Here is a 25,040-nt window from a genome sequence, read left to right on the forward strand (position 1 = left end):
AGAAGAAATTCATCAAGATATCAGCAAGATTTCTTCAATAAACCATATGCATGCTACTCAAATAATACCCGATCACTACCAGGCTGTAGCACATCCCAAATACCAATTATGGTTCCAATTTTAAATAGTTAAAGTACACTAGTTTATTTCGGTATCAGTAGGATCCTAAAATTACTTTCTAGTTTTATAGATGATTCCTAGTTTCTTCCTGTTGAAAATTTATTATTTTAATCTTGGGAGTAGCCTTTAGTAAAACAGCCCTAATTAAATTGCGAGTAAAAAAGTAAAACTCTAAATGGTAGTGAAATCACAAGGGAAGTAATGTTGTTTTACTAAAGTCAAAAGGACAAGTTAGAGAAATTGCATACAGGAAGTATTATTATTTTCCCCACAGAGTTAGAAACTAATAACCTTTGCCCAAGTCTACTTCTATGATTCTTAGGCCAAAGTGAAAGTTATATTATTAGCCTCCAATGAATGCTAGCTAGAAACCCAACCAACACATTGGGCAACCACCTTAACCACAATACAAATTTTAACTTTTATTACCTTGAATCGAAGCATTACCATTTTACTGCTAATTTAAAGAATAAGTAGGTCTTCATTTTCTTGTCTTTGATTTAATCTTACTTAGTGAACTACAAACCCCCAACGCCGTATTCCCACAACATCAGGGGTTTATTTAAATTATTATCAAGATAGTATTGATTCTGTGGTTTCTAACTTGATCTTCACAGGATAGCCGAAGCTTACAAACCGTGTTAATCTGCAGAGATATGTAGAAGTATGTTAGCTCCGTGGCAAAGTTTATCAGTTTCTTGCTTACTGATCCTTGAAAAAGGACCGACTTTCGTTAGTTGTCTTTCTGCTTCTATTCCGAAGGCAACCTTTGTTTTAGTAGCCTACGAATTAGTTAGTAATAGTATGTTTACTTCCCTACGTGAGTGTAAGAAAATTAGCAGACAATACCTCAAAGGTGAGCTTGATTAAACACATTGTTAACTCGTTACTTACCACGAATTACTTCTAGCTTAATCTATGACAACTGGTTTATAACAGTTGGCAGACAGTAACTTCACATTTTAAACTGTTCTACTTTAGTAAAACAAAACTTACTTGCTAGCACTATAGAAATAATAGCTAACTAGTTTGTCTTACTTAAGCAGTACGAAAAAACAATAAAAAGATATATCGGACCTCCTGGGCCCTATGGGCGACCTCTGGCCTTCTTATCTCTGGTAGGATTCTGGAGTCTACGCTAAGGGGCTCCAGAGGGATAAGTTTGTGCCAAACTTACTCCAGCAGAGTTGGAGCAGCGCTGGTGTACTACAAATATTGTTTTATTATCACCCAAGCTTAAATTTTGTTAACTTAAAACTAAAAAATCGAATTTTCGTGGAAGTTTTGTTTTCCCCTAAAATATTTTGAAACTGTATTATATGGGTAGTCAAGAAGTGAAATATAGCTTTGTTCGCAAAAACTTAGTAATATTTTATTTAAAAATATATTTTTAGAGCTTCCTGACCGCCTAAAATAAACAAACCAAAAGAAGAATAATGAAGTGTGCGCATCTCACCTTCAGGTGCTCAACCCTCATGTTACATACATACCAAACCAAATTTTGCTAAATTTTTTTTGAAAATGATTGTTAAATTAAGCAGGAAGTTTAGTTTGTTGACTATACTCTTTCAAAAAATCATTTGTAAACAAAACTTAAAGGCTGTCGAAAGTATAATAGTTACTAGGCATGCACAGTCATAACTATCGTCTAAAGCTTACTATTTATTAATCAAATTTCCTTTATATAAAGAAATTATTAATTAGAAACTGGAAAGTTTATTTCCAAAAAAAAATAAAATTGAAGTGTTAAGCCACTCGAACAAAAGTTTTTCCACTGGCAGTTTTTTTTTCTTTTTCAGTCTAAAAAAAAGTAAACTCAATATTCAAACAGTAAAAAAATAAATTTAATAAAAATAAAATAATAATTTATAAATTAACAATAAAATTAACCATAAAACTAAAAACTTTAAAAAAAAATTTTAAAGTACGTAGAGATTTATAATTATAAGTTATTGATATTGCTATATAATATTATTAAAGAAATATTGAAAATAGTATATATATATATTAACTTTTTTATATATTTTTCATCATGTTTTTTAATAATTACCATATTTTTTCTTGTACTTTAATATTTTTTATTATATATATTAAGTAATTATTTATATTTATTAAATTAATTAAATTAAAAATTAATAAAAAGTATAAAAACGGCTAAAGTATAACAAGAATTGTTCAATTAAGAAGGACTAAAGTTTTTTGTTTCAGATTTACATAGTATGCTTAACTCTTAGTATATAGAAAATCACAAGTCAATAATATAAAATATAAAATTGTGCTACAACAGTTTGCTTAGATTTATTATAAAAACAACTCCCCCCCTCTTATTTAAAACAGTTCATAACTTATTGAAAGAAAGTAGTAATAATAATTATGTTAATTATAATAATAATCATAATGCTATAATATACAACACAACATATATAAAGAATACATCAGGACGAGCTCTATTAAGTATCTTAATGCTGTCAATCGCACGCGCTCGCATTCGAGAGTGGAGATGAGCCTATTGAAAAACATAATATATAATAAGTAAATCATTTATAATTTCAGTCAAGAAATTAAAATATTAAAAAAAATTTAGTTAACCATAAAAATATTTTTAAGGATTTATGAATAAGAACCGGTATACAGAAAATTAAGTAATAAGTATTTTTTTAATAGATATAACAGTGGCAACACAATCAACGGCACACCTTACTGCACTTAATATGGTAGTGAAGGTAATTGCGGAACGACTGAAGTAAGTTAATAGTCTCATACCTGTTCTTATCTATATAAAGAAATTTAAAACAATAAAAAAACTAATTCCAAAACATTGCAAAGTGTAGCACTATAATAAAATTTTATAAAAGAACAAAAGGTAAAAAAACAATAATAGACATAACAAACCCGAAAAGTGACGAGGAAATAGAACAAAAGTGATATAGCTGACGTTATCCCCACGAAGAACGTTAAACGATTGCAACTCGCGTGGCGGTTCGCGGTGGCTGTATAAAACTACACGAAAGCGGTGCGCAATGTGAAAGCAATTTTTCCAAGTGTTAAAAAAAAAATGTTGAATCATATAAGTAGACATCAAAAAAGCGCAAAAAAAAAGTTGGGGTAAAAAAAAGGTTGAAATTAATAAATCAAAATTTTTTAAGTCACAGACGAACTACTATAAAGAGCACCCGAGCAAACCCAAAAATTTTAACAAAGTAAAATTGCCTTGCGGGGACTGTTGCAGATGTCGTTCTTTACGGATATCCACAAACTGCTGGAGGGCCAGTTTGCCAAGCACCACGTCGTCTTCATCCTTAAAAGTCGTCGTAAATACTGTATAGTTTTATAATTCATTATTAAAAGAGAGACCGGGTACTATTTTTATAGCAAAAAGTAGAAGTCAATATACCAATGCAAAGTTTTTTTTATTTTTAAAATAAAAAATAAAAAGCTCATCAACAAGAAAAAAGATACCACAAGTCACGCGGTCTTTCTCGACGGAGAGGTACAAACTCGAATCAGATCGGTAGTTGATCAAGATAGGAGAACACGTGGTCTCTTTTTAAATAATATTGTTAGAGAATTCACATTCTCTACGCTATTATGCAAAAAAAAACCTGCAATTTGATGGTTAAAGAATTTTTCAAAAGGCGCTGAGAACACCCAGCGCTTCAATAAAGAGGCTTTTTTAATGATCTCATCTACCATAAAATTAACCAACAAAAAAAATTAGTTGAACCTAAAAGTTCTTCCCAATAGAAATCAGAGCATGTTTATATAAAAGAACATACCGGCTATAAAAACTGTTAATAAGTTAAAGATTCGGACAATTCCATAATATTAAACTTTTTTTTTTAAAATGAAAATTTTTACTAAAATAAAAAAATATATGCTTAACAAAATAGTGACCGCCGCAATAATAACTAAAAATAAAGACAAAGACATTATATTGATAAACAAACAATTATATGTAAAGAAACACGACTTCAACTATAGAAAAAAAAATAGAAAATCAATTTTATGTAAAATTAAATCCGTAAAGTGGTTGTAATATTAAATTTTTTTGAATATAAAAATATAACTAAAATCCGATAAAGTTATGAGTTTATAACTAAAAAATTCGCTTCGATTAAATTGAATATAATTTCTGTTTTTCGTAAATACTATTATAGAAGGTAAACTTCAATACTTGATACAAGTGAGTTTAATTTACTATTAATAAATTGTCGATGCCTTTATTTGGAGCATGCTTCTCTAGATCCACAAGAATTGTAACGTCATAGCCTTGGCGTGGAGAAGTCAACATATCGTCATATTCTCGCTTCAAGATCTCTTGGGTTCCACCTAAAAAATTTCAAAGTGGTATTGTTTAATAATATATTTTAAAAAATTAGAACCAAGGTTTGAATAAACAATGAAGTTGATTAATAAATGCCTTCTTTAACTAAATTATTAATAGAAATACTATAAAAAGTAAAAAAGATGTAAAAGAAATTTATAGATCGACTTCTTTATAAGTATTCTCTAAGTAAATGAAATTATTATCAGTATTATACTATGAATGTGCCCTTATTATTTTCTTATAAAAACGAATAATGCCAAGATAACACAGAAATAAGTTTCAACTCATAAAATAATAATCTAGAAAGTATAAAACAGCAATTTTTTTTTATAATATTTAATCCAACTTAATGAAGAGGATACCGACAGTATTCTGTTTAAAATCAATAAGTATGTAATATTTGCGTTCAAAAAACTCTGAAAAAAAAACACAGCAAATGAAGATTTTTACATAATAAATTGTTATAAAATTTATAAAAATACTGAGGTTTTTATAAGTTATGTTATCAAGTCCTAATCACAAATTAATAATCTTTACAACAAAATTCCAAAAATGAAAACATTGAACTTTAAAAATAGTTTTTCAAAAAAATTAGTAAACAACAGTAAAACAAGTAAACGATAATAGTTAGAAAATTAGGGAAAGTGACACACATATTTAAAAAATTCTTTTTAATGTTGCTTTATCTACTACATATTCTTTTAATTATATAAATATTTATTATAAAAAGGTCACATAGACTGTAAAGGATTCTAATCTTTTCTTTAAGCAACTTAGCTTTAGTTAATATTAGTAATACAATACATTTTTCCAGCTCTGAATAGCAAGTCCAGTTAAGAGAGATGGCAATGTTGGTTTTAACTTTTAAAGTCTCAATGTTAATTAGGACGCCATCAAAATCAGCCACGGTGGAAGAAATTGCCTCCGGTTTTTCTCTTAAAAAATAGAAGTATTTCTATAATAGTATTTCTTAAAAATAGATAAGAACTAGGTGTAAACTGTTTGATGTTTTTTTCTAAGGGATATATAATATACTTACGATTGAAAAGCTCGGGTCAGAGTTTCAACAATTATACGACTGTGGAATTCAAGAAAAATCATAACAGCTGCTCATAGATAACGTTAGTTCAAACTGCTACCAATTTTAATTTTAAACATATGAAAGTAGTAATGATAATTTAATACTATTGAGTGATACAATCAGAAAATAAAAGTATAGTAAGTTGTCATAACTAAACAAATACAACGTATATAATGGGGGATTAATAGTATACAGCTATTTAAAAGAGGTAAAAATCTAAAACTTGATAAAATAAATTTGACTATAGTAAAAAGCCTTAATAATTACATAAAAGCAAAGGTAGAAAGGCAGCCAAACGGTTATATACAAGGATACAAACGCAATAGAAATGCCGGGGGAGTAGATTTTCAGAAAATTTTTATAATTATGCTACGTTTTTCCTATTTTAGGGAAAAACGATCAACGACCGTGCATAAGCACGCTACGTAACTTACTGGTACCCATTTAGTATTTTAAGTTGCAGTGTCTTTACTGTAAGTCAATTAGATTCGAAACTTTAGCAATAAGGCTAATTGCTATTCCAAAGTTGGCACTAGAAAACAACTGTTTAATTGTTTAAGGCTAAATAGGGAATAAAAATTTACGCAATCTTTTGACCCGCGCAGTCCTCCTGAGTTTTTGGATGTAGCCTGTGCACGACTTATTACCTCAGGTTTACGTTAAATTTTTAACCTATTCACGTAGCGCTTTATTTTCATATGTTCATACATTTGAAAACTTATTCTTAAATCTATAAGTATGTCCTTTTATAACATAAACTTTGCTACCACGGAGCGTCCCTCTGCGGTCACTGCTAGGCAGCGAGATAATATTACTAAACTGTTAGCTGAGAATGCCAAACTTAGAAAAGAACTAGAGGCTTTAAAGAAAAAATTAGCTCACTTGGAGAAAGTAAATTGCGACAAAGTAATTTCTAAAAGACCTAAGGAACCTTTGGGTCAAACATTATAAAAAATGAAAATAATTACCATTCTTTTTAACCCTCCAACTTTTAGGTGAACCTTGTTTTTATAAAGAGGTTACTGAAGACAGCGTTATGGTAGAGACCACTGTAGACTTATAGATAGTAGTATTAAACATACCAACAACACTAATTAGGTAAATAATAAAAACTGTAACCCCATTAAAAAAAACCAGTTTAAAAACTACGTTAACAGTAGTGCTGATAATAGCAACATTACTATAGTAAAGATTTTAATAAATACAAAACTATTAACTCTAGTAATAACAGAACTAATCAAGTCTTTTAAACCTTTTCCAAAGACAAATTAAGTAATTGAGATGACTATAGCTAGTCGTGGTGTCAATACCAATATTTATAGTAGTACTACTAATAGTATTAATAATACAGAAACTGATAATGACAACAGTATTGATAACAATAACATTTATAATAATAATGACCCTATGAGCAACCAGCCTAAAATTAATAGAATACCTCCGATTATAATTCGTTACAAACTAGCTTGAAATTTGTTAAACAACAAAGTATCGACAACAAAATTGATATAAAAAGCGCCAAAGTCCTAAGACACGGAATTCATGTGAACGTAATCCTGCGGAAGACTACCGAGAACTAACACATACTCTTGACGGAAACTGCTGTGAATATTATACATACTAGCTGCCTAGCAAAAAAGAGCTTAAATTGTAATTCGGGGTATTTTCGTAGAGATTGATTCAGACTCTGTAAGGACATATCTTGTGTCTCAAGGGTTCAACCCGTCTGAGGCAATTAGAATGCGCTCGTAATTTTTTTTTAGAAAGAAAAGACAACCTCTACCTCTTTTACTCGTTAAGTTGTCTAGATGCGAAGCAAGATTCTCTGTTTTAAAAAGTACAGCTTGTATCGCCATGTCGGTTGAGCCCCTAAAAAGAAGCGGGAAGATCGGCCAGCGCGATAGATGTCAACTATTTGGAGATACAGAGAAATACTGCGAGTCAAGCTACAAATGCGTCAATTTTGCGGGGCCCTCACTAGTCGAAGTCCTCACTAAAAGCGAGAATGGAAAGCCTACCTGCGCCAATTGCCGAGGGGAGCATCCCTCAAGTTAAAGAGGGTGCTCATACTACCTGAAAAATCCACCTATGAGAAAAATATATAAAAATACCTCAACTAAAGCTTCCAAGAATCCTGAAAACTTTGTTGAAGAAAATAAGTTATGCACAGCGTACTAAACTGAACTTATCACCTGAAGCAACTAATACAGCTCCCTTAAATGAGATGATGAATAACTTTGTAGCGCCATTTACCAATACAATCAAATCTCATCTGGCAAAGACCAAAACGGAGCAATTTCAAAATTTAAATTATTATAAAGTAAATAACTCGAGGTCATCTCTAGTTCCTTAAGAATTTTAGCATGAAATGCCAACGGCGTTCGATGCAAGAAGCAAGAACTACAGAAACTTATTGCCCGAATGAATTTGGACTTTATTCTCGTTTCTGAAACATATTTGATGGAAGGTAGTCGGTTTAGAGTACCTAACTATTTTCTTTACAGTAGCGACAGGGAAGATACGGAGAAGGGGGGTAACTGTCCTAATTAAAAGTAACATTATCCACCAAGCACTTTATTTTTCGACTTGGTAAGTTTAGAAGCTGTCGGCGTGGATATAGAGCTCTGTCACATGGGAAATTCTATATAATTGCTCCATATAAATCATCTGATAAGGTTATGCATAAAGTTGATGTTGATAAGATTTTTGCGGATTCCTCCAGCAACTTAATTGCTGGAGATGGAAAATAAAAACTCTTTGTAGAATACCAGGCGGGGAACGCCAATGGAAAGAGGTTTACCGACATAGCCACGGAAAAGGTTTAATTGTTATTGGTTCGAAGGACCCATCACATCGCCCAGTCATAGGGGCTTGTGATGTTTTAGATATCACGTTAAGACAAAATATCTACGTACTTGTCTCTGTCAACACGCCATTTGATCTCTCTTCTGAGCATAACCTTATCCTCATAAAGATAGGAGACAAGTCGACCTCGAGTGCTTGGGTTAAAAAGGTAACTAGTTGGCCAACCTTTCGAGATCACTTAGACAGAAGCATTGACACCATGGCGCATACCATTGAGAGAGCTTCTTGGTTTAGGCACGGCTGTTGTGTTATTGGAGAGGGCTATAAAGGAGGCCTATAGTAGGTCCACTTAATATGAAAACGCAAAAACCAGCAATATGGCCTAACAGACCATATCAGATCGCTGGTTAAGAGAATACCTAAGTTGAGGGTAGGATATATGAACTCTTGTTTTCCAGCGATAAAAAACTTAACAACAAGATCAACATTTGAATTAAGGAGGAAAATGCTTGGCTTTACGAGAGCTGACAGAATAATTTAGTCTTCTGGGCCAAAAATAATTCCCTATAAAAATTAACAAGGGCCATATGATCTACTGAGACTAGCATAATGCCGTCCATCCACGACGCTGGACGCTCAGGACGATGCCTTCCGAAATAGTAGAGGCACCGGCCGATTCAATGGAATTTCACCAACTATAATAGAGTCCGACCATAATGAACAATGAACACCATTCCAAGCACGCGTGCCCACCATAGTTACTGCTTACCTTTTATAAACCTAATATATGTAACAAGGTTAAGCTTACCAGTAGTAAGGAACTTATAACTATTATCCAATCCCTTAATACAAGGAAGCCTCGAGCCCCAACTGTATTTCTAAATTAATGCTTGAAAACATAACCCCACAACATACTAATGAGACAGGCACTTGATTAGTTTTTTCGTTGATACACCAAGTACCCCGTGGCCAAACATTGCCTAGATCTATTTGAGGGCTGACCATAGTTTATCTATTAACCTAGTAATATATATTAATATATAAATATTTTTTCTAATAATATAACGGTATTAAAACCTTTTTATTACATGTAATATTGTTATTACTTTGCTAATACGTCTTTATTATGTAGCTAAAGCTCATACCTTCTTATCTTTGATGGTGCAATGAATCGTTAGGGAAGTTGTGACTTTCGCACCCTCAATCAATAGAGGGAAAGTAGATTAAGCAGCAGTTGACCGTAAATCACGACTGTAGCAAGCCAGTGCTATAAATAAAAATAAAAAAGAAGTTTTCGCTTCAGGGGTGCTACAGTTTTTAAGTTAATAATTATTATATAGAACATTTTCAATCAAGCAGTCTATAACCTAGAAAAGCAAGTATTCAACAATCGTTATTATTATAAAATTAAACTTAAAACTCGAAGTCAGTGGAAAAGATCAAAAAATACTCAGTCTTTGGTTTAAAAAGACAGAGGAAGGAATGATTGTAAAACTTTTTTTTTGCTCTAATTTGCTTACAACTACATTTATAAGTCCATAAAATTAGAGTAAAACACGTTCACGATTATAACAAAAGTAATACATATTTATTTATAAAGTATCAGAAAGTTTTATACAACAAAGTACAGAATATTATTGTTGTATTGTTTTTTACGAATAGCTTAAATTGAGTAGCCGTGATCAGCGAATGATACTTTATTCGGCGACCAACTAAGGAAAAAACGGGCCTATGTTTAATCAACAAAAACACAAACGGAGGGTAGCTCGCACCGGAAAAAGCATCCCGAGTAACACTTTCTTTATATACAGCATTACTAAATCGACTTTGCTTTCTAGTACTTACAATGGTTTTGAAGCTGTTGTGGAAAGCTCAGAACACTTAGTTAAGTATAAAATCACTAAGTGAGCGGTGCACGCACCGACATAGTGAGGTCATCGCGAAAGCCAAAGCTTTCGTATGTTGAACTGATTTTAAAGCAGTAACGATTGCCAAAAAAAACATTAAAAAATGTAAGTCGTTTTCTCTTAATAAATTAATTTTATGGCCTAACACTAAACTGTTAGAGTTTCAAGTAGGTTATTTCCGTGAAAAAGAGGGTAATTCAAAGCAAAAATACACATCTTTCTTGGTTAATTATGCATTCCAAGCGTGAGGAATTATCTACCCTTATATTTATCGGCACGTCACTAAGCCGATGAGGCGACTTAACTTCTTCGCGCTCATAGATATGGTAAAGGCACACTAGTTTCAACAGAAATAACTCAGACTATGTAGCTCCACAGTTCGTATATACCGCCACAAGTGAGAGTCGACAAATCCGCAGGACTTGAGCTAAAAATCTACTCGAGAAAGAAAACTTGGTATACCCATCAACTTTCTTTTTAAATACTTAATGACATTAGAAAATACGATTAGTATGTAAAACCCACGTTTATAAATGGGTATATAATTCCCTTTGGGCTAGTGGCCTAAAGAGCTTTAGAGAGTGACATATTTAAGAAAAACTAGCTGCCTTTCTTTTAAAATAATAGCATTAGTAGACGCTTAATAAGTTAAGCAGAGTCTGCTTAGCTTTAAAATTTGCGCCCTTGCATCTCCCAAAGGAGTATACCTTGAAGTACTGAGGGATAAAGAAAATGTAAGAGCCTGGACTTCAGCTCGTTGGTCTAAAGTATTAGAAACCGTTAGAAAAACACCATCGGGTGAGGTGTTTCAAGTACTAGCTAACTTTTTAAATTATTAATGATTTGGATATAGGCTCTGTTAAAAGGAGTTTCTGTGGTTCCCAAGGCATTATATATACAAGAGAGCTAAAATCGCGTAATGGGGTCGTTGGAATCGTGCAATTATTCCGGATTCGTATGTACGTTCTTGGGTCCACTAGTAGTTTGAATGCCTAGTAACCACCCCCAAAACTGAAGTAGTAGCTTTTAAAAAAAGATGAGCCAGTCATTGATAGAAGGAGCCAATTTTTTTCATCTTCAGAAATTCGTGAGTCGGCGATTGAACAGGCAAACGATGCGTAGGTCGGGGAGAGTTTATTGCGCTTTTTGCACACAGCAGTGATAAAATGCTTGTTACCGCCGCGCATACCCGTGTTGTTGCTGAGTTAACACACCCTGGAGAATTGAAGGTGAAGATGAATACTGCAATGTATCTTTACAAAAATAAGAGATGCTCTGCTTAAATCTGCATTAATAATTAAATAGGCATCAGTTAGCAAATGTTTTCAAGTAGCGTTGTAAGTGTTTTCGTAATAATGAGAGACTTTTTAAAAAGAAATGGCAGTGACATCAGCTTAGAATGCTTCGCGAACGGGAATTTCCCAACCACTGAAAGAAGGGCTTTGAGGGACAGCAGCTATCAGCAGAAGGTATGATGAGAGCGCAGTGCTAATTTTTAATCAATAGTTGGTTTGCATAGAATCGACGCAAGTATGTTGAAAACATGGAGCACCTAATGCGGGTAATTTGAATAGGCGACCCTCGTGCCGTAAGCGGTCAAAGGTCTTTACAACGTCGAGCACAATGAGCCCGCAGATTTCTTAGTATTGAAGCCCCCAGTTGCCCACTTAATAAAGCATAATAGCTGTTGTGTCTCCGAGTAACCTTTTTTTAAATTCCATTTGGAATACTGGAACTGCCTTGTGTATTTCTACAAACTCTTTTAGCCGGAGTCGTAGGACGACCGGTTTACCTACCACTGAAAGTAGATTAATGGGGCAATGTCTGCTAGGGTCTACTAAACGTAAAGTCTTGAGTAGCGTCACAACATTGGCTGTTTTCCATAGTGTCGGAGAGGAGTCAAGCGAGAGTAAAGTTTTAACAAAACAGGAGAGATGGTAACTTTTTTAGCATTTTATCAACTGCCCTCGGTTTGTGAAGTCCGTTGATAACGGCTGAGGTCTCATGAGCCGGGAAAGACCGCATAATGCAGGGTAATGGTCGGCAAAGAACACCACTTAACCTTAATCGCTTCCAGCCACAAATCACGCTGTTTTAAAAGGCGGAGGTGGTTTTTGGCATTGGTCTTCAATTCTCTGGACAAAGCGTCTGAAAGGTGACAATGCTTCGTCGGTCTCTAAAGATATCCAGTTTGTGTTTCAATGACTACTTGTGAAAAGTATCTTTTCTGATGAGTCTATCTGCAGCCCTGCCTATCTACCTGTGATGACCAGGGCGATATGCAACTTTCAGGCTCACTGTAGTGGTAGCATAGGTAGCTTTAGGTGTCTCATAATGCTTAACTGCATCTTCTAATAGGGAGGGAACCGGAGAAGGATATAGATCAAGGGATAGCGATACTTCAACCACAGCGGTAAACTTTCCTTCAATATAATAGCTAAGATAAAATTTTTGTTGAACTAAAGAATAACACAGCTAAAAAGCTAATGAAAACCAAAGGTGAAGCAATGATAAAAAAAAATAAATTACTAAAAAAAAAATTATTAAATGAAATCGCAAAGGACACAACGATTTCTGCTCCGTGCGATGTATAAGTTTACTTACAACAGCTCTCGTTGCTTGTTGTACTGAAATGCAACAGCTAAGAAAATTGGTTGAAAGTTTCTTTAAATAAAAATTATGTTAAAAATCTGTAATGCAGTTACTTTTAAAACCAACTATTATTATCAAAGTAACGAATTTTAAAAAAGGATCGGGGTGCACAATAAACAAAGAGAAGCAGCAGTGGTGTGGTTTAAGATGTTGTCTGTTATTTTCTTACTTCGGTCTTTCTTTATTTCTACACCTTTTTGTATATTCATAGTAGTTTAATATACCCCCTTTTTTAGTAGTAGAGTGACCAATCTTTTTTTTTTGGAGGTCGGGGGATAAATTTTTGAGTCAACCACCATTTTTTAATTTTACTTAAAAATTTGCCCTTTATTTATCAATTTATACACCTCAAAGCTATCTGCGGAAGGAGCGGTGACTACGGATACAGTTAAAATTAAGACATAACTATTGGTTGGTGAATATTATGAGTAATTTTACCACAGCGGATTCGCAGAAGCGTGGGTATGTAATAGATGTTTAAAAGATTCCTCGGTAATCTTGGAGGATTAAAATGCTAGTAAGTTGCTATGATGCATTTTTTAGGTTAAGACTGTGAAAGGTTATTTAATTAATGAATGCCATTTCATTTGATCTAAAAATTGTATGATTATTGCACTAGTGGACCATATATATATACATATATATACACTTGATAAACGGGATTTTTTTCCTCTCTTGCTTCTCTGCCTTGTAGTTATTTTGGTCTTCAGGGATTAGTACAGGATTAAAACTCAAACCAGAACCAAACATTAAATAAAATAAACTCAATTAGCGATCTGAAGGTTACTAATACACGAACGCTTATTTGTTAAAACAATAGAGCGGTCGCACAGGGGCGCTTAGTTTAAGTTGCACTACACCAAATAATAACTAAATAATGACGGAAACCCATTTAACGTCCCGTAGAGGAGGGGTATTTATGCCATCAGGGGAAGAAATACAAAGTGTACAAAATGTGGGACAGAAGTAAAAGCACGTGATGAGTTAAAACAAATAATGAGAATAATTACTCACCGCGTAGTTCATCCGACTAAACTGTAGTGCCCTTTTCAACAGGAAATAAAGAAAGAGCAAAGAAAAGTTCTTTTTAAATTTCATAGTACTATACTGAAGAGATAATGCTATTGTGAATGGATTGTTGCAAGTTTGTGATGCGCAGGTACTTGTACAAGCCTACATAAAGGCAATTGCAACCTTAATATCTCTTTTAACTGGCAGACTAAGAAGGACGCATCTTTTTAATACCATCTAGTTTGCTTGGTCATCATGTTATTAAAAAATTCTGGAGTTCATTTCATACCTTTATAACTGTCATAATTTTACAGCTGTTCGCAGAAAAATTACAAATTTAGTAAGCATGTTTAATAACGATATATTTTAAGTTATTAGAGAAGGACACCACAAAGAAATTCCTCTAAAATTAGTGAATTTTTAAAATAATTGGTGAAAAGTTAGTGGGGACTCAAAAACAGGTAAGACGTTATTTTAGTGATGGATCTCTCTCTAAACACCCGTGCAATCCTAAAAGGTTTACGAGCTCTTAAAAGGAAAACTTTCACGGGATTTATAGTGTTTGGAGCCATAATTGTAAAGAAATTAGTAGTCTAGTTTATGACTAACTTAAAGACTAGATCAAGTTAGATACAGGATTTGACAAAAGCTATGTTAGGTTATATTGGGTGAATAAGAAACATAACCAACGTTTAAGTGTAAGGCGTCCAATTTTGGAGGTCGAAGGTGTGAGTGTGTCGGGACAATTTCTGGTCGCCTAAGTTAAATAACGTGACAAAGCGGTTAAGAGTCTATGTAGCGATACATGCTTCCAAGGGGTGTAGAATTAATGTTTGGCGAACAAATTTTCCAGGATTTGGGCCTTCAGTTAGTTAACGGTAAATAACCTGTGCAGTCTCGTATGCACGATAGAATTTAAATCTTATAGAGAAGGAATCATTTATTATTGACATAAGGTTTGAAGAGGACTAATCGAGGATGAGAGTGAAGGGGTTCGAGAGCAATACAATATTACTGTAAAGGATACTGAACAGGACTTTCAGCGACTGGTATACTGGACTGCAACGGGTTCAAGGGTAGCAGTTTAGCTAAGAGGATATCTAACTTATAATGGGACCGAGAGAAAAAAAGCGTTTACGCTGTTGGAAACCACTTAAAGTTACGTTAAAAAGGGTGCGAGAAATTGTTTAATCTTGCTTTGTTGGAGCTTTCTAACGATTACGAGGAAAATCATGGTGGTGTTGTTGTGAAAAACTCGAATACTAAAAAAGTATATGAGAATGTGTGACGCTGCAAGGTTTAAATAAGCAATATGTAGTAAAAAGATACGGCGTGCCAAAAGAGCGTTTCATCAAGTGGGAGGCGAGGAGCGATAAATTTTTTACTATTTTAAACAATACAAAGGGATTTTTCACCAGAGAGCTACACATCGTGACTCAGGAAAATAGCGTTTACTATTCCGAATGGTAAGGGGGTTCAGTGGACCATGCCTTCTTTCGCTTACATGAAAGCACCTTTCGAATACTAAAGGTCTACGGATTTTATCACAGCGGGCTTGCATTATAATCTTGTTTATGTTTGATAATAATTGATGAGTAGCATAAACGAATCTGTGTATAATCAGTTATGTTTGTGGAAAGGTATGAATGTTATAATGTGAAGATAAGTTTAGGGAAATGCAGTTTCTGTAAAAGCTCGGTTCAGTGACTAGCAGAAAGTTGACTGACCGTGGTGTAAAAATGTCCACAATGCGTGCAAGCCTTAAAATTTTGGAGCATGTAGAGCTGTTAAGTGGTATACTGAAGAGGAGTGTACAATTTGAATGAACTAAAAGTCGGGAAAGGTATGGACCTTGATTAAGCATGTTATTTAAAAACAAAAAAAGTGTAGAGTTTATTAACCCAGTATACCTAATAATTTTATAGACGGACGCTAGCGATATCAGTACGAGAGGTGTTGTGCCTTTACTGCTCTATGGAGGCCGAGAACATTGCGTAGCGTTTATAAGTGCGCAATATAATGATGCTCAGAAAAAGTATAGTATCAAGATAGGGAGCCATTAACAATGACTTGTTTGTGGATTATACCAAATTAAGCCAGAAACTGAATGTGGAACTGATCATTTTAAGACAAGTGTGAGAGTGATACTCTGCGGGGAAGAGAGTGAATATCTTCCAGCAAATAATGAATAATCATAATTGGTCGCTCCACTATATAACTAAAAAATTGAATATAGGGCTGCCCTTCTCTCCCGATGGGTTCAAATAGAGAAAGTTCGCTGGTTTAAAAAAAACAAAGGTATGTTGTTTGGGGCTTGCGAAGACCCGAACAAAGCCGTTGAGGAAAATTTGAGAGGGATAGGAGTAGGGAGGTAAATAAGAATTTGTTCCACATCGGATTTTTGTGCAAAGTTAAGTAAAGTATTGGCTGGGCAGGTAGTTCAGGAATGTGATACCTGTATACGGTTTGGTAACACAAGCCGTGTGCAGAAGGACGTTTTTCTTTAAGGAAAATGCCCTATAAGCCGTTGACCAATTAGCAGTGCGCGGATTATATGAACAAAAAGCATAAGGGCTTTTATAGTGTATTATTGATCATACTCGACAGGTACATTAATTATGTTGGGGTTTGAGCATTAAAAATGCAAATAAGAGCTAGCAAAGAATGACTTAAAGGAGGTTTTAAGTTGAGGTAATCTAAAAACATTAGTATGGGCAGGGAGGAGAAAAACTTTCCTGGAGAGTGTAACACTGAGGTGGCATAGGTGAGTGAAAAACCAGCATTGGGATGGTAGAAAGAGCCAACCATAAGAGAAGAGCTGTATAGAAGTAAATAGATTTGGCGGAGCTGTTAGCTGACTATATATACTGTTATAAAAGGCCGCCTAATTTTAAGATTAAGCCCTTATTTTATGATGTTTAAAAAGAGCGGGGGGAGGGGCCAGAGTAGAGTGTAGGCTTACAAGACAGAAATATATTATATATGAAAGCAGTGAATCAGCTAATAATGTGTTAAAAACGGGAATAAATGCGGTAAAGTTAAATGCCTTGAAAGATGAGTGGTTAAGAATGCAAAAACCTCAAGAGGACTTAATGAAGAAAGCTTAAAATAAATTTGGGGATGAACCGGACTTAAAAATTGGTGATACAGTTTACGTAATTACAAAGAAAGGGAGAAGTTTGGTATTGAAGCTGGAAAGGTCCTACAGAAGTTCTGATGGTTCGGAGTTTGGTAAATATATAGTACGCTTATATGAAACGGGTAAAATTTATTAAAGCAATCAATTAAAATTGATGAAAGTCACATTAATGAGATCTAATTATCGAGTATTGGGCAGCATAATTAATTAACTCTCCTTAACTATTATGGAAAAGGGAAAATTATTAGCTGTCTTTTTAATGCGAAAAGGGACTGTGGTGGGGACAGGTGGCTGCAATGATGAATGGTTGTATTGAGTTTAGTAAGGAAAAAGGGTTAGACTCATATAATTCCACCGGCCAAGGGCCTTTTAGACAAATATTATGCAAAGCTACAGGGCCACCACCGTAACAGCCTCTAAACTCTTATTAGATGTAGATTTAAGGATAGTGTTGGAAGGAAAACTACGAGAGCGCTCTGGTTACTTTATTCTTTGTGTGCAAATATAAATAGGGGACGCAGTTAATATGTGCATATAACTTAGTGAGACCTGCGTGGTAAAATAGGTATATAAGCTAGCCAGTGACTTGACTTTAGAGAACTGAAAACTCCCCTCGTGCTTAGGCCTATTTCTTTTGATACAATAATAATGTATATGCTTCACAAAAAACCTAGTGAAGTTTACTGAAAACTCTTGAATCCAAAAGCTAATAATAGTCCCCCCTAAACTATCATTTCTAAGCGAAATTTAACTTAAAAGGCTAAACTTAGAGAAGAGGTAAAAGGAACTTGCTCAATTTTATAGTCTTTAAGAGGTTGCAGCATAAAAAAATTAATTAAGCAGCTATCCAATTTTTCCAAAATAAAATTATTAAAGTTATTAAAATTGAACAGTTTTTCTTTAAAAAGCTTGATGAGCTTGGTATGTCTCTTATTACAAACTATGTTATTAGAACCCAGGTCTGTATGTGCGTTCTCTTTTTATTAACAATCTGAAGATGCTACTAAGCTCTTCAAAAGACTAAATTGGTAGTATTTATTTGAGTGCTATAATGTATTTAAAGAAGGGGGTCACCATAAATAGAAGCCTCCAAAAAAATTTCAATAGATGATAAATTGTTCAAAAATGAAAGGAGAATAAAAAAGTTTTTAAAAAAGTTGTGGCGGAGAAATTAAGATATCTAAAAATAAATTGGAGAAAGTTGATATTCTTACTAAAAATATCGATAATGATAAATAAAACTTTTAGGATTAAACCAGTAAATAAGCATAAGAGAAGGCATAGTAAAGTTCTCGGGCCTGACGTTAAAAAAGGGGTGGCTTACCACGGGAGAACACATATTTATGTTGTTAGAATACAGAACCTCTAATAGCAAGTTCTTCTACTACAGCTTTTTCTCAGGCAACGAAAAGGAAAGAAGAAACCTCTACCCCCCAAAAAGTTTCCTTAAACCTTTGAAAATGGTAAGTTCTCTCTCTACTTCCACACTATATAAACAATTCTTTCCTACTCAGGGAGAAAACAAAAAGTTGGAATTATAGAGTGGGTAATTAGAAACTTGATTATTTTTGTACAGTTAATAATATTATAATTGATATCACTTAGCAAGTAAAAACCCCACCCTAACCTTAAAAAAATATGTTATATTTAACAGCTTTACTCTTTTGTTTTCTTTTTTCTCTCTTGCTATGATTGTTGCTTCATTTAATGTTTTACTAGTTGTATATTTTATGCTTTTTATTTTTGTAGCTATTGACTTTTTGATTGACATCCTGCTTGCTTTGGCTTTAGCCGAAATTTTAAGTAGTTATCTTGAATCTTTTCTTGATAAAATTTTACGTCTTGGGGATAAATGTTTACATAATTTATTCCTGGAGTTCCATTAACCCTAAAAGGATATTAAATTCTGAAAGGGTTTTCTAAGAAATTACCGATGTCTTTCTTTATTAATATAATAAAAATTAAGTTTTATTACCTTACTCCTTGAGGCACCTTACTTTCACCTAACATTGATAAAATTATTGGTCTCGGCCCTAAATTTTGTAATAATAGGAGCTTTGATAAAAATAAATTTTATCACACTTTATATGACCTCTTTATACAAATTGGACTTAAGTTTACTTTTAATTTTTACTAAACACCTTAAACTAAAGAAGAACTAAAAATATATGCTCCTAACTTAAATTTAAATTCTCCTAAATTAGATGGTGTTACTGAAGTATCTTTTCACTTGTGACAGATAAAAATTAAGGGCCTGCCGTTATGACAAGTTCCCAATATATTGCTTGGGTTCAAAACCATTTAAACTTACCTGTTTATAAAGTATTGAAAACAGTCGAAGAAAAATTAACAGTTTCTATATAAAAAAAAATTTAAGTTATTTTATAACGGACTTCTCCTGGAATTAAATTCATTAAAGGTTAATTATAATATCAATTTTCAACGGGTAAACAAATAAAAATTATTAAGTTTGGTTTTCAAATCACATTTAAGCTTGTGAGGTCTACGACATGTGCCGTACTAAAATTTATGTTTTACTGTTTACCTTACTTTAAAAAATTCCATAGTGTTAAACGAATTTTTTGTTCTTTTTAAAGTTAAAAATTACTTCATTTTTATTTTGGTGATTTTTTTTAAGTGTTAAAATTAAGATTCTTTTTTTTAAAAAAAACTTTGTTTTAAATGTGCTTTTCTATTGAGTATCTTTTTTTTAAATCTTTCATTATAAGGATTCACTCACAGCCGCAATTAAGCAATTTCAATTAAGTAAGTGTAGAGGAAAAAATCAGGTTAAGCAAATTTAAAGTCTTTTAAACGACAAAAAATTGTAGTAATCCAATGCTAAAAAAATGTTTAGCGTAGGCTTCCCACTTTCCACCACTCCCCACCCTTCCGCTTCTCCTTTTTAGGAGAAGCTCGAAAACAATGATTGCCGGCTTGCATTTTCGCTGGACGTCCCCTTCAAGTCGTCGGAACTTTGATATAACTGCTTCTCCTGGTGATGGTTTTCTCAGGACAACTGTGACAAAAATACGTGCTAGTGGTAATTCGTGTTCCGATCCCTCTCGGACGTAATGAAAGTAAAAGTGCTCCTAATACTGACCATGATATGCTTGTCTTTGGTAAGAGTACTTAAGTTTTAATCTAATTCGTTTTTCATTCACTATAGAGGGACTGAGTAAAAATTAACAGTCTAGAGGGGACTAACACAATCGTCTAAAGGGCAATGAAAAGTTTAAAATTTCTAGAAAAACTAGTTAATTTAGTTGTCCTTTAGACTACTAAGTTGTCTATCAACTTCGACTAATTCGCCCTCTAAATTTATCTTTGTTCTAGCCTTATACACTAAAACTATTACCTTTACTATATCGTTGGTCCTCTAGATGGACATACAACTACAACACCGAAAAAGAAGTAAAGAGCGGAGTAGAAAAAATGTGCAAGTCGCACATTTTTTATTAACCAAATACATATATATACCATACATAATATTGCAATTTAATTAAAAAACTACCTTATAAACAATTGTTAGCTACCATCGACTACTCAGATTTTGAATAGGTGCTGTAAGGTGAATGAAATCTAAAAAAAAAAAGGATTGTAATTTAGAAGTGATAAATTGACAGTTTAAGTCATCCACAATCTTATGTGTGCTTGATAAAAGCAAGTTTCAAAAAATCAATTTAACTAGAAGGGTCAAAGACAAATTGGAATCTACGGCATAAAAAGTAAACTTACGTCAGATGTCACAAAAATCCATGCCCCTTTTAAAAATACGGTTTACCTAGCTAAAAACTGTCTTTGCTACAAAAATACAACTCCCGGTATACCTTTTTATTAAAGGGCAGCTTTGATAGTAAATGGGAAAGTGAAGTAAAGACAGTTTTAAGTAATTCAAATTATTATTTCATTGTATATTGCGTTATTTTTAACAAATTATTTTCATTTTTAACAGAACTAAACTCAGAAGAAAGAGTTATCAGCATATTGTTTCCCATTATTGATCCTAAAGGATAAAAGAAAAGCTTCGGACAAATCAGGCAAAAGTTAAAGTAAACAGCCAAGAAATTCTTTGCACGTGAATTACCCTAGCATTTGTTTTTAAAGCACATGCGCTTCAATTACTTTATTGCGCTATTAATATATGTTAAATAATAGTAAAAATACTGGTGCTTATAACAGAAGTAGTAATATTAAGACTTTTGACACTGAAAATAACAATTATAATAATTTAAAAAGTGGTTTTTCAAAATGTAAATCGTTAATAAAACCATCTTTCGCACAAGTTAAAGAAAATAGTATTAAAGATAAAACATTTATAATTAGTAAGAAAATATTTTCTTTACTTTTTAAACCAGCTGCATTTAGTTGTAAAGTTGAAAAGGATTTTTTTGATAACAAAAATTTATTTAGCGGGTTATATAATTATGACACTCACAAGAATTGCTGTACATCATTGTCTGAGGATAGTGATAAAAAGTGTCGGCCTAACCTAATCTTTCCGTCTAAAATGTGTGATGAATCTAGCCTTCTTCCTTTTTACCTCACACGCCAGAATCTTTTGTATAATTTTACTCAAGAGAAATGTAGGGTAGATGGATATTTTGATATACATGAAATTTTAAATTGTCTTGAATTCTGTGCGATCTCGGGCCCTTTCCTTTTTAATCCATTGGAAACTAATTTTTGTCTTCTCTCTACGTTACCTTCAAATTTTCAATTTTTTCCTTGCAATAAAATTATTAGATTTTTAGCTAATAAGAAGTCGAAAACGTCTTATTTTATTCCAAGAAGTACAAGTGCTGACACTGCCTCCTTATGGGACATTGTACGCTCTAAGGATCATGGCATTCCCCTGGAGTCGCTGCCTGTTACTTTACCTTTTTACAGTAGATTTCTTGCAACTTCTTCTTATTTACCGTCTTCTTTTATAACTCTTGTTGCCTCTGAATGTTTAAAAGCAACAACTGAATTTACTTCTAAGGAATTTTATTTAGCCGATTTAGAAACAAATTTTTTTTGCGATGTAAGTATTGATGAACTAGTCTCGTACTCTTTTTCTGGCAAAGATTTAAAAGAAATTAAAGATTCACAAACAATTTCACTTTCACAAACTAAAAAGTTTCTAACCAATCTCCCCCAAGGCGCTACTGAGGTATCTAGCAAGGCTGACTCATATGTAAATATTAATAATCTAAATTATAGCGTTATTAAAAATACTGCTTGTCTATCTGTTGAAAACAGCGGACTTGGTGTTAAAAATAAAAGTAAGCCCAATATTGATTATGAAAGTTCAGAACACATCTTGAACGAAGGTATATCTGAGCCCAAATTAGCTCAATCGTTTTCAAGAGACCTTAACTCTCAGCTTAGCGATATATCATTAAATATAAGTTTATTAAAGAAAGAAACACGGGCTTCGCAAAAAAGGCTTTTAGACGATACCTCTAGGGAGGTTTCAAAAAGAAATGTTTTGAAAGTTGACCTTCCCGTTCTCCCCACGCTTTTTGCGAGAGAGCCACTTGAAGTAAGTAAATCGCCTGTTCTGCGATATTTCTAGTTCTTAGCAACGTGATTTAAGGGACTTACATAAGTTTAATATAAACTTTTGATATATATATATAGCAGTTGAAAAGCGCCAGTTTAAAGAAATCTCAAGATGCAGAGGGTGGAATTAAGTTACAAGGTAGAACACCATCCTTTTTTTAGGCCTTTTTTATTTTTATTAAAATTTTTTTGATTAGAACTTAACTCAACTAAACGCAAAAATAAGAGAAAAACAAAAATAGTTCGGAAGAAATTTAAGGAGGAGAATCCTAACGAATGCGTAAAATTTAACAGGTTTTCCTTAAGAATAACAGAAAGCTTACTAATAACGACGTTATATATATGTAGTTTTATTTCAAAAAAAAAAAAATGAAAGCTTTATCTCTTCACGGAAATCATCCTGGGAAAGCTAGTACTTTGAGTCCGAACACTGCAGAGTCTCTTTTACTAGAGGGTGTTAACTTTGTTCCTGTGGTTGATCCCACTATGGAGGACATTTGTAGAAGCCTAACTGAGCATATAGCTGATAAAGTGTCTACGATCGTAGAATGCACTAATTCTCCTCGCCACACGCCTGGAACAGCTGCTGAGGTGGAAAGGGTAGTAGAGCCCCCAGCAAAAGTTCATAGGAAGGTGAAGACTGAGGTCTGCCGGTATTACAATAGTGGACGTTGTTCGAAGGGGGAGGAATGCACCTACATCCACCAAGGAGAGATTCTTTTAAAAAAAGAACTTTGCAGACATTTTAAAAAGGCAGTTGTCTTAAAGGAAAATTTTGTCCTTACTCACACGGTGAGTTTGTTACTCTTTCTTTGGTTTTGTTATTTAAAATTCGGTTGGTTTGTTAAATATGGATTTTTTAGACACAAAAACCATGCCTTGCATTTTTTTCCATCACTACCATCACTGTACCCGTAAAGATGACTGTTTGTATTCACACGAACCACTTACCGAGGAGACGAGGTCTTTGCTTTTGAAAGCAGGTATAGCCTAGATTTACTTGATTCTTTTTACTATATTATCTTGTTTTTATAAAAATTCACTTTTTTTTTTTCCTTTACAAGTTAACGAACAAGAAACTCAGCAGCATAGTTTTGAGGATTTACAGAAGAAGCGACAACTTTTTGAACTTAACAAGAAAAGCACTAAGAAAAAGGATAGAGTGGACCCCCGTGCTGGGGTGTGGAGCGAACTGCTGGATAACACTTGAGCCTATACTTGAGGAAAAAAGCACTAACAATTTGTCAATCCTAAATTTTGTTAAAAGAACTTGGAACTGACTCTGTACTTTTTTTCCCCATGATATCAACAGAAATATCTATACAGCATTGACTCATACATCAACCTTTAAAAACTTAACTTTATTTAGTGAAACGTAGTCAGTTACCTACATAGAAAATTAGAGCAAGCAATGATTTGCTTTTCTGTATATATGTATATGGAATTTTTTATTTGCTAAATAAATAATTTTTTAATGGAAAAATTAGAATATTTTAGGGGTAGATAATAAATATTCCTGCAGGTCGGCCTAAGTCTATATTCTCTTAACGGTTATACTGTACTATTTAACATATTTTGATAGTAGGCTTAGTATCCTTTAAAAACTTTGCGTTCCCCATAAACTTCTGCAGCGCGTTACAGCTCATAAAGACAGGAAAAGTGTGGTAGAAAAGACATTTTGAAAAGATATATACCTTTTTAAATGTTTTTATCTAAGGCTAGACACGCATTTATATTTTTTTCATCCCTCAAGAAATAATTCAAGAACACTCTAAAGTACAATATCTACGGCTTTATTATTTTTTATCTACCAAATGAAATCTTCTCTTCAAGCTATTTTAAAGTCTTGGATTCTCATTGCACTTATCTATTCATATGACTGCTCTTTGTCCTGGGGCATTTTTTAGTGCTTTCATATAAATTTTTCTTTACAAAGGGTCTGAGAGATTCGCGTAGGAGTTACTGTCCCCAAGTTATTTTATTAAATGGGGGAAATTTTGGACTTATTTATACATTTGCGGAAGTGATAGTTTTCGTCTTTATTGAGGGAACTCATACCAGCTTTCGTCCTTTGTTTTTATTGCCTTTTTAAACCCTGGCAACTAATAAGTAATCAGTTTTTACGGATGCTAAAACTTTTGTGGAATCTTATAAACTTTGCTGGTCACTGCGTCAAAAAGATCTCTAAAGCATTTTTTATGTATATTTTTAAGCATAATATTATCTGCTTGTTTAGTTAAGTTGACTCAACATACCTTTTTTTAGAAATCTAACGGAGGGACTTATTGGTAATTTTTGTCAAAATCTTAGAGGGATTAAAAAAACCACTGTTATCAAATTTTATAGCCACTAACCTAATTTTGTAACTTTTGTTTAGTTATCAATTTTTACACAAGAGTCACATTTTTGGCCACTTCTACCCTGTCCCTTCCTGGATTACTTTTTCGGCGG

At 33.3% G+C, this 25,040-nt stretch overlaps 1 protein-coding gene and 1 long non-coding RNA gene across 2 annotated transcripts; one reads left to right on the plus strand and one right to left on the minus strand.

Moving 5' to 3' along the window:
- Positions 1–1,866: 1,866 nt before the first annotated feature.
- On the minus strand, positions 1,867–5,866 carry LOC135144494 (actin-related protein 2/3 complex subunit 2-A-like). The gene is made up of 11 exons (XM_064076526.1): positions 5,796–5,866; positions 5,487–5,553; positions 5,252–5,382; positions 4,339–4,449; positions 3,723–3,806; positions 3,580–3,663; positions 3,331–3,438; positions 3,013–3,120; positions 2,817–2,893; positions 2,555–2,626; positions 1,867–1,920 (listed from the first exon to the last, which is right to left on the minus strand). Exons 2-11 carry the CDS (start codon positions 5,546–5,548, stop codon positions 1,867–1,869), a joined length of 891 nt encoding a protein of 296 aa, XP_063932596.1. The 5' UTR covers positions 5,549–5,553; positions 5,796–5,866.
- Positions 5,867–23,243: 17,377 nt separating this feature from the next.
- Positions 23,244–23,794, plus strand: LOC135144487 (uncharacterized). Its single transcript, XR_010283167.1, has 3 exons — positions 23,244–23,381; positions 23,453–23,572; positions 23,654–23,794. It is a non-coding gene; the product is annotated as an uncharacterized LOC135144487 (long non-coding RNA).
- The last annotated feature ends 1,246 nt before the right edge of the window (positions 23,795–25,040 follow it).

The sequence above is a fragment of the Zophobas morio genome, unplaced genomic scaffold (assembly GCF_036711695.1).
Source record: "Zophobas morio isolate AGI-343-1 ecotype UQ-CSIRO unplaced genomic scaffold, CSIRO_AGI_Zmor_V1 ptg000105l, whole genome shotgun sequence".
In the NCBI taxonomy this organism is placed as follows: domain Eukaryota; kingdom Metazoa; phylum Arthropoda; class Insecta; order Coleoptera; family Tenebrionidae; genus Zophobas; species Zophobas morio.